Here is a 10,839-nt window from a genome sequence, read left to right on the forward strand (position 1 = left end):
TAAACTATCTTGTCATTGTGGTACTGAGTGTTTTTGTGGGGCAGTGGTGAGGCCGAGACAATCCACACAACACAGATGGCTGCCTGAATGCAAGTGAGAGCGAAAACTGTCCCTCTCTGCTGCACAGCACCAAACCACTTGAGATTGGCCCCACCTCCTGGCTTGGAGGCCTTGAACACAGCCAGAACCACCATGGTTTTGACCAGGATGCAGGACACGCAAAGAACAAAGCTGATCCCAAACGCTGCATGTCTCAGTTGGCATGTCCACAGCCTGGGTCGTCCGATGAACAGCAGCGAACACAGGAAGCACAGTTTAAGTGACACTAAAAGGAGGAAACTCAGCTCTGAATTGTTGGCGCGTACCATGGGTGTGCTACGATAGTAAAGGAAGACCCCCAGGACTACAGCACAGATAAATGTGCCCAGCAATGAAACAGTTGTCAGGCAGATACCCAGAGGCTCATGGTAGGAGAGGAACTCTGTCTTCTTAGGAACACAGTGGTCACGCTGGGGGCTGGACCAGAAGTCTTCTGGACAACTAGTGCACTCCATGGAGTCTAAGAGAAAGAGGAAGTTTATCTGTCTTTGTCTTTTTTTTTTTTTTTTATATCTTTGATCGCAATTTCACATGGCACATTTTCCATTTTTTTGTCACTACTAAATTGTACTGTTGCACTGGAGAGCATGTACGGAGATTCATACTGTCCCTGCACATCCACGCCACATAACCACCCAGTGAGCCATATTCATTTTTTGTACAGCATTAAGGATATTCTTCCTTAACTCTGTAAAAGTATTCATGTTTAAGCAGCCACCGATGAAAGAAATTATTTGTGATTCTGCAAGCAGAGGAAGGTTCCTGCATACAAATGTGATGATAGAACAATACCAGTTTATACCAACCTGTTTTATTGCTGAACTTCCTTTCAGAACAGGGCACACAGTCAAAACAGCACACAGGTTGCCCATTTTTTCTGGCCATGCGGGTACCTGGAGGGCAGCTCTCACTGCACACTGACCGTGGAGGCTGCAGGGGCAGAATTTATTCTACAAAACTTCAAGCTATTATCACGTGTCATAGACAACTACGATTGAAAAAACAATAAATAAAAGTAACCTGTTTGGAGTCAAAGTTCCAGAAGATTTTGTCTTCATCAAGTGTGAGTTGTTCATCTGTGAAGGTGGTCTTCTTAACAACTCCCACATTCTGAACTTTAGTTCGTCCATCAGGGAGCCACAGCCAGTTCATTATATCATAGATTGGTAAGGCATCGCCATTTTCATCGAATGACACTTGATCACCAAACGATGTTGTGAAGTTGACCTTTTCTAAGTAATACAAAAACTACAAAGGGATGAGATAAATTTACACATGAATATTGTGACAGGGAAACTCAAATGACTTTTCTTGATTGGATGTATGTTTGTTTGTTGATTTAGTCATGCTAACGTTTGAAATTTTAAATTGTTTTTAATTGAAAATTCCAGTTTAAGCTCTCTAAATGTGATCAACTTCTGATGCTATAATTAATCGTTGAAACAGGGGTGTTATCTTGCAATTTCTAGGATTACAGATTTTGTATTCTACTCAAATGCATTCAAGGGAAACCAGTTTTCTAAGGTTACAGTTAATGATACCTCATGAAGTGCAAAACCTGTTTTAGTAACACCTCAAGACATCATGGCTGAGCTCAAAAATAGTGCCAACAGTGGGTAAGTGTAAACTGATATCACACCTGCCAGGACTCCAGTCTTTGCAAACTGGCACAGCTGTGTCCGATGAAAGGCCCGCTCCCTGGAACACAGCGCAGCATATCATCAAGGGCGTATGCCAGAGCGTACACAGCTTTGTATATATTGTACTCAGGCCTGAGGTTAGAAACATCCAAGAACTCAGTCTCCACAGTCTCGAGGTCTTCTTCTCCAGTGCATATTGCTCCCCCACTTTCCACCCAACCTGCCGGAGGTGGAGCAAATCTACACTGAAATGTGTGTTCCCAGAACTGTTTTACCTGAAATGTATTTCAAACAAAGTCTTAACAGAGACAATAAGAATTTATGTTGTAATTATTAATCTGATTAAAGTTACTTTAAAACGTACCATGCTATCTCCACTGTTATTGCTGTCATATAGGTCAGGATGTGTTTTTAGCAAAAAATCCCTGAGTCCTGGGATTTCTCCTCGACGGATGGCGATGCCCAGTGTGCCGCCCAGGTACGGCATGAGGCGTGGAGTTTGGAGCACAGCAGCTGCTGTCCAGGCTTCACTGGCCATCCACTGCAGGCCTGTTACATTCTGCCTCACCACCTGTGGATTGCATTTTATGAAAAATGTATGAGACTGTAATTGTTTTAGACTTGCACAGGACTGAACCAGTATGATACATGAAACTAGAATTATAAGCATCCAGCCAATGTAATCCAGGCATTAAGACATAAGTTAGCAAATAGGGTTAGATGTCAAATTTTAGGTCCAACAGCTGAGCTACAGCAATAGATAGATACCTCTTCCATCAGCTGAATCATAGTAATCTGATGGGCAAACACGATTACCACACGAGCTGTGGATTTCTTCATCACATCCACAATCCTCCGTAGTTCAGCCGGGTTTTCCCCCCACGGCAAAATCTCTGTGTAGGCCAGACAACCTCCACCAGACTGAACCAACTCAGTTTGAAAGGACTGGGCAGCGTGGAGTCCGTAATCATCGTCACTGACCAGCAGACCTGCCCACGTCCAGCCAAAGCGCTTTAGGATCTGAATCATTGCATGCACCTAATACAGAGTAGAGGGATTAGTGCACAGGCTGCAATTACATTTTAGCTGAAATGTACACCTCTTCATGCCTAAAATCAATGGTATTTGATCCCATCATGCTCTTTTGTCTAATTCAATATACAACAGATTGTGAAATGCAGCACTTCGTTTGACTGAGGGACCCAGCACCATCAGACATTGCATTTGTTGTTTTCAGATTAGAGTTTTACCTGAAAAGCATCACTTGGTATGGTTCTAAAGAAGGATGGAAATCTGTTGCGATCACTCAGGCAAGAACATGTGGCAAAATAGCTCACCTACAACGAAACAAACACTTAAAATGTAAAATGAAGGGTTGCTGGACAGAAATGTAAATTTTCTATCCTGTCATTTAAAAAATACAACACATCAAAGGCACAGATAAAATCGAGGTAAGAAAACTTACAATAGGAAGGTGGAATAAACCTATTACGTCAGAGGTGGCAATAGAAAATGTGGAGAAGGAATCACCCACAATCCCCAAGACCGGAGGGGTCCCTGAACAGTTCTCCTGAAGCAGAAACTGTTCCTCTCGACCACTGACCAAAGACAACGCAGCACTAAATCCAACTACAAGTGTGGCACAGTTGTCATACAGACTGTATCCCAGAGTCACATTTGGTAGCAGGTTGGAGTTTTTGTTGATCTCATCAATAGCAAAGGCCATCGTCATCGCATGCCTGAACGCTGAAGAGTCAAATCTAGCACATAAATGTCACAATTAAACTTCAAAAACAACAAATTGTGTGAACGATCTACACAGATTTATGCTGCCTGCTGCTTGAATGCCGCACTTACCCCTGGCAGCTGAGCTTATTTGGTTCTGAGGTGAACGATAGCTCAGGGAAGACGGAGGTGTAATGGACTTCAAAGAGCCCACCCAGAATCACATCACCAGGCTTGTGCATCTCGTTGAGATAAAACTGTCTTCTTAACTTGCACGATGAGAGAAGAGAGGAAGGCTCTGACGAGAAAAACGAGGAAGAGAACAAAATCAAGATCAAATCAACATATAAAAACATAAACGTGTCAGGAAATGCCCCCATAACTGCACCTCCTCCTGGTTCTTGTCTTCAATAATGGCTACTTCGTTTTATATACAGGCTCATGTCCTTTGATGCTTCTCATCATAGTTTCACACCACCCACTAGCACATCAGGGGGCAGGGCACACAAATGAGCTCTGCAGACACAGAATGTTATAACTACATCATTCATATATTTTCTGTTCATCATGGTAATACCCATGACTTCAATCTTTAGCTTTTGTAAAGCTTAAGTTCATCTTGATTATTGTCTCTTAAACACACAGAGCTGTGTCCATTGAAATATCAGTAGACAAAAAAAAACATTTGGTGAGAGAAGCCACTGTGAACAAAAGCAATACAGCAAAGGTAACAATTATCTTAACACTGTCTATACCCTTTGTTAAACGCAATGTTATGTTAGTTTTAAATACAGTTGAAACCAGAAGTTTACATACAGTGTACAAAAAGACACAAAAACCTTTTTCTTACTGTCTGCGTCCCAGAGATGAATGTGTTTTGGTGCAAAACGTGCATATCAACCCCAGAACAAAAGCAAAAGACCTTGTGAAGATGCTGCTGAAGCTGGTAAGAGAGTGTCATTATCCACAGTGAAACAAGACTATATCGACATGGGCTGGCAGGATACTCAGAGAGGAAGAAGACATTACTACAAAAGAAAAAAAAACAAAAAAAAACAGAACAGTTTGCAAATGCACACAGGAACAAAGACCTTCATTTGGGGGAAAAGGGAGGAAGCTTGCAAGCCTGAGAACACCATCCCAACTGTGAAGTACGGGGGTGGCAGCATCATGTTGTGGGGGTGTTTTGCTGCAGGAGGGACTGGTGCACTTCACAAAATAGATGGCATCATGAGGAAAGAACATCATGTGGAAATATTGAAGCAACATCTCAAGACATCAGCAGGAAGTTAAAGCTTGGGTGCAAATGGGTCTTCTAAATGGACAATGACCGTAAGCAAACCAGCTAGCTTAGTTACAAAATGGCTTCAGGACAACAGAGTCAGTGTTTTGGAGTGGCCATCACAAAGCCCTGATCTTAATCCTGTAGAAAATTTGTAGGCAGAGCTGAAAAGGCATCTGGAGCAAGGTGGCCAACAAACCTGACTCAGTTACACCAGTTCTGTCAGGAGGAATGGGCCAAAACTCTATCAAACTATTGTGAAATGCTTGTGGAAGATACCCAAAATGTTTGACCCAAGTCATACAGTATAATTGCAATGCTACCAAATACTAAGGAAATGTATGTAAACTTCTGACTTTGAAGACAGTAACAAAGAAAATCTCTAAAAAATTCTCTCTCTCATTATTTTGTCATTTAGCAAATATAAATAATTTTGGTAATCCTAACTGACCTAAAACAGGAAAAGTTTAGTCTGATTTAATGTCAAAAACAGGAAAAGTTTAGTCTGATTTGATGTCACACAGTAAGAAAAAAAAAAAGGTTATGTGTCTTTTTATACAGTGTATGTAAACTTCTGGTTTCAACAATATGTATTTAATCTAAATCCAGTGTTGAGCGGATAATTTCTATTTAACAGGTTTTATCCAGGTTGTAAGATAAGTTGCATTAGAGTCCCAATGTTTGTGATTTGATGTGAAGTAAATTACCTGCTTGGGAATGCATTTACATCACTTTTGTTTTATTAGCTCTCAACTTCATGGATTTAGAGTGCAGTGTCCAAATCTCATATAGTGCCACTGAAACTGCTAGCGGATTTTTTCAGGGCTGTGGGACAAACACAAGATCTGGTTTAAGTTAGACTGAGTAGGACAAGGTAAAAAAGTACAGAAATAAGGAAAGGCTCAGTTTTTGATGAATAACTCTATTTCTTCTCATTTCGTTTTGCTTTTGTCTTACATGTAAAGAGTTTTAACACTAATAGACATTTACATTTGTGGATCACTTGGGAGTGAATCACTGCTGCATGAATGTTAAGTAATACAGTCTGTGTTGCTTTCTGACTTTGGGGTGCCTTGACCCAAGACTGCTTTCTGCTGTTGTCTTTGCTTTGTGCTTCCCTCTTGCCTCATCCAAATTATGCATCATTTGGGTCCAAATTGTGCCACCAACGGGCCAAAACTGGAAGCCAGGTTGGCAAATATCTTAATTGTATCTGCATATTTGTCCTGCCTGGCAGATTCTTTGCCAGAAATGAGACAAAGAAGCCAAGGATAGCCAGTGGACAGTATGGCTCAATAATGTTGCAAAGCTAATTGTTGCCCCGGGCCCACACTCATGAACTATCTTGCCATTGTGGTACTGAGTGTTTATTTTTAAGGAATTGTTGAGGAAGAGACAAGCCAGGCAACATAGATTGCTGCTTGAATAGAAGTGAGAATCGTAAGTGTTCCTCTCTGCTGTGCAGCACTACATCACTAGAGATTTGTTGCAACTCTGAGCTTGGAAGCTCTGAAAATTGTCAGAACCATAATGGGTTTCTCACCAGGATGAACAAGACACAAAGTGCGAAGCTGATCTCGAATGCTGCATGTCTCAGTTGGCATGTCTGCTGCTCTGGTCGTTCAAACAGCAGGAAGACGTAGCTCAGATGAGAATTTTTTGTGCATATCATGGTCTATGATTGGTAAAGGCCCCCAGGACAACAGCACAGATAAATGTGTCCAGCAGTGAGGCATCTGAGGAAACAGATACCCAGAGGCTCATGGTAGGAGAGGAACACTGTTTTCTTAGGAACACAGTGGTCATGCTGGGGGCTGGACCAGAACCAGACCATGGCGCACTCCAAGGAGTCTGCAAAAAAAGAGGAGAAAAAAAAATAAAATCTTACAGGTGATAGGTTAAGTTATTGGTGTCGGGCTTTTTTGATCCTTTCTCCCACTTTAACACTTCACCACTGTGAAAAGCTGTGTCACTGATAGGGTTGATTGAGTGTTGTCAAAAGTGAGCTTTGTTAAACCTACAACCACAGCCACCACTGATACCACAGGGTCATGAAGTCCACTAATATTACCTGAAGCTTCCCACTGAAGGTCAACAAAGATGCATTTTCAGGAAGTGTTAAGTTATTCCTAATTGTAAACAGAAAAAAAAGAGAAGAGGAAACTGCAAACATCATTTATCTAATGTTTAAGACATTTTGCATTTCTGGCTTTTTTGTATAATTGCTTGATTGTCACAAACATATAGGTCTGTTTATTGAGATGAGTGAGCTGAACTGTTTTCTTTTTATATATCAACACTTATTATGAACCCAGTAGCTACCTCACGGTGTAGCAGTTGTACTTGGAAACATGAACAGGTTCAAGTTAAGTTGATATCATACCTGCCGTAGCTCCAGTCTGTCTCCAGCTGTGGGTGCTGAAAGGTCTCTTACCTGTCACACAGAACAGTATGTTTTACAGCAGATTGTACACTCTGTCACATTGTGTCTCACCACCTGTATAGTGCATTATGAAACATATGTTTTCACACCTAATGGCACACACCTGAGTACAGTTATACTATATTTTCCAATTATTTTATTCATTCTCTTTCACTTTCTTCTTCATGCTTACTTCTAATTATGTATATATAACTGGTGTGTTCTAACTCTAAGAACATTCATGCAGACAAAAAATATGAACTGTTGATATCTGATAGAGTATCAATTTTATTTTGATTTAAAATACAGAAAATCTTTTTACAGTGTAAATTCACAAGCTAAATTGTGGTTTGAACCGAACCTCCTGCATTAGTTGGTAAATATGGATTTAATATGCAAACACCATGACCACACTAGCTGATTATTTCTTCTTGGTCTTTGCCTCAAGACAAAACCACAGTGGGTCAAGATGGACTTGAAAGATCTCACAATGTGGACAATGTGGATAATAATCCTCACTGATCAGAACGACTGCTCAAGTCCACCAAAAGTGTTTTAGACTCTTTGCAGCCTTATTATGGAGATTTTTTTTTTTCAGTTAGGCAGAATAGAATCAGTGAATTCAGCATTATCACCTCAATATACATTTGTTATTATTAAACAAAGTACATATTTCTTTATGCCCCAAAGAGTTCATTTCACTGCCAATGCTGACATTTAGTTTTCTACATCCTGTAAAACATATTAGTTATTGTTTTGCTAAGAGGTTCACCTGGAAAGCACGAGTCATCCAAAAGAATAAACAGTTGCCAATCACTCAGGAAGGAACATGTGGCAAAATAACTCACCTAAAAAGAGACACACAATATGCTCACAGACTGTGTGTCAGGCTTCCTCTCATGCTACTCATGCAAATCTTAAACAGCCTTTCAGACAAAATTAAGGCTCACTATGAGCAATCAGAATAAACCTGGAACAGTGGAGGTGGCTATAGAAAGTGTTGAGTAAGAATCACCCAAAACTCCCATTAATGAAGGAGTCACCAAAAAGTTCTTGTGAAGCAGAAACTGATCCTCTTGACCTGGCCAGCATTAAGGCAGCACAGAGTCCAGTAACTGTAGCATCACAGTTATCATAAACACTGTATTCCAGAGTCACCTTCAGAAGCAGAATGGATCTAATCAGTGGAAAGACCTCTTGTAATGGCATGTCTTAACCCTTGAGTGTAAAAATGTTTTCTATTAACCGCTAAAGTACAATTAGGACACAATTAGAAAAAAAACAATGTTGCATTATTACTCTATGCCCGACTACGACATTGGATTAAGACCTGTACTATTATGCATGACACGTCTCTCCACACATCTGAAAATACTTTTACTGTTTGCTTTATGAAAAACTTACCCCACATAGCTGTGAGTGAACGTCAACTCAAAGACAGAAGTGTGGTCATGTTCCCATCCTTGTGCGGCCCAAAATCAACTGTCTGCATAATTTACAAGACTAGAAAATAGAAGAAAGGAACACAAAGGAGAGTAAAAGCAAGACTGAGCTCATCCTGTGACCCCTCTTTCTTCATCTTAGCACGTTATTTCATTTTATATGTAGGGTTATGTCATACCCTTTGTGCTATTTTCGTCATTGTTTAATCTTACGCACCTCCCATCACGGCACTGCCAGTGGGGGCAGGACTTTAACGTGTACAGAGTGTATACAGATTTAGAGTTTCAAGACTGTATAATTGTACACAGAAAATAACTTGATTATTGATAGCGATAGTCTGACCACATCATCCTGCATATTCCTCTGTTTGGTGGTCAGACCTATTTCTATGAACCCGAGTACATAAAAAAAGAGGAGCAAAATCCAGCAAAAGACATCAAGAGGATAAAGGCAGAAGCAGGAAGACAACATATATCAGGAAAACTGATGGTGTTCCTTGGGTCACTGCTCTGATATGATGACTGAGGAGGACAACTTTTGCTAAATGGAAGCTCGACTTCACAAATCTCGTGTCGATTTGAGCAGAGCTGTGTAGCAGCATTGTACTGGAGATGGTGTTTGACCTCTCTGCTGGAAGAAAAGTCCAATCAAATCTATCTCCTGGATGTCTTGTTTGCTTTAACCTCTCCAGCGTGAGGATACACTTATTATAAAGCTATCTACAGCCGCGATTACTTTCTGTTTACTTTCAATCAGAGTCAAAAATGGTACAAAAGCAGGTTTCTTGCAAAGCTGCAGGAAGTTTGCACCTATTGCTCTGATATGCAACGTTTAAAGCAACTCCTTTACCAAATCACTATGATGGAAACCGCAAAGGAAGCATGACCTATAGAGCCACAATAACCACATTCATTGGAAATATTTCACAACTGCACACTGACCCATCTCTCAAACTCCATTATAAAGTTTGCTGACGACACCACCATTGTTGGGCTTATCTGAGGAGAAGATGAGTCCGCTTAAAGAGATGAGGTGGAGAGACTGTCAGCCTGGTGTTCAGCAAACAGCCTCACAATAATTCCATAGAACCCTAAATAATTCTATAGAATGTTAAATAATTCTATAGAACCCTAAATAATTCTATAGAATTTTAAATAACTCTATAGAATTCAAAATGATTCTATAGAACCCTGAATAATTTTATAGAATTTTAAATAATTCTACAGAATTCTAAATGATTCTATAGAACCCTAAATACTTCTACAGAATTCTAAATAATTCTAAATGCCATGGTGATGGCGGCGCGCATACAGGCAGCGGCCCCTTCAGAAGACAGCGAAAGTTAAAGTTTTTGAGTGTCTTGTCTATCCCAGACATTTAATCCGCAAAACTTGCGGCCAGGAGACTTTTGCTGGGCGCCAGGACACTGAAATTGTGGCGATCGGTTGTGATTTGGACATGCTGTGCTAACGCGGAGTCTGATCGGAGACTACGCCGACAGTTACCCGAGAGATAAGGAAGCTCAAACGGTACGAACGTAAACATAGGAGGAGGAAGAGAGCCGGGAGCCATGCTAAGCTAAAGGCTAACCCCTTCAGACCAGCAGGACCGTCGCTCTTACCATAGACGGATTATAATCACCACGGGCCCTGGACACAAACATGCCACGGGCCCTTGCCAGTGCGCGCATCACGCACATGACTCTGGGCAACACACAACCACCAAAACACAAACAAAAACATCACTGGCGCTGGCCGTGGTACCACTTCTGATGCGTGTATCAGTGATGATCTATAGTTCAGGAGCCGAGAACCATCTTGCCTACGTAAATCAGCACTGATACACGCATCAGGCCACATAACAATAAAATACTCCTTAATTAAAATAAATAAAATCTCACCTAAACCGGCGGCTTTTTCCTGGCCTTCCTCGAGGAGAAGTCCTGGATAATGTCTTTGAAGTCCAACTCTCGGACAAGTTCGGCTTCTATGGCCATGAGTGACAAACTGTTCAGGCGCTTCTGGGTCATCTTGGTCCTGAGTTCGTTTTTTATTCTGGCCATTTGAGAAAACGACCGTTCTCCCTCGCAGTTTGTGACAGAAAGTGTCAGATAAAGTCTCAGGGCGATGTACACATTCGGGAATGTTGACTGTAATCCACAATCCAGTATTGTTTTAAGACATTTTGATGGAGGCACATTCTGTCCGTCTGATCTGATGAATGATCTG

General features: G+C 41.0%; 1 protein-coding gene across 1 annotated transcript; it reads right to left on the bottom strand.

Annotated features, from left to right (window-relative positions):
* Positions 1-4: 4 nt before the first annotated feature.
* LOC103375222 (extracellular calcium-sensing receptor-like) lies at positions 5-3,706 on the bottom strand (the record flags this gene model as incomplete). The annotated part of the gene is made up of 9 exons (XM_008305438.1): positions 3,597-3,706; positions 3,205-3,499; positions 2,990-3,076; positions 2,508-2,777; positions 2,104-2,310; positions 1,739-2,014; positions 1,174-1,347; positions 906-1,032; positions 5-559 (listed from the first exon to the last, which is right to left on the bottom strand). Coding segments are annotated over exons 1-9 (2,101 nt in total), but the record flags the coding sequence as incomplete, so codon positions are not given.
* Positions 3,707-10,839: the final 7,133 nt, after the last annotated feature.

Source organism: Stegastes partitus, unplaced genomic scaffold, assembly GCF_000690725.1.
Source record: "Stegastes partitus isolate 25-593 unplaced genomic scaffold, Stegastes_partitus-1.0.2 Scaffold2507, whole genome shotgun sequence".
Classification (NCBI taxonomy): domain Eukaryota; kingdom Metazoa; phylum Chordata; class Actinopteri; family Pomacentridae; genus Stegastes; species Stegastes partitus.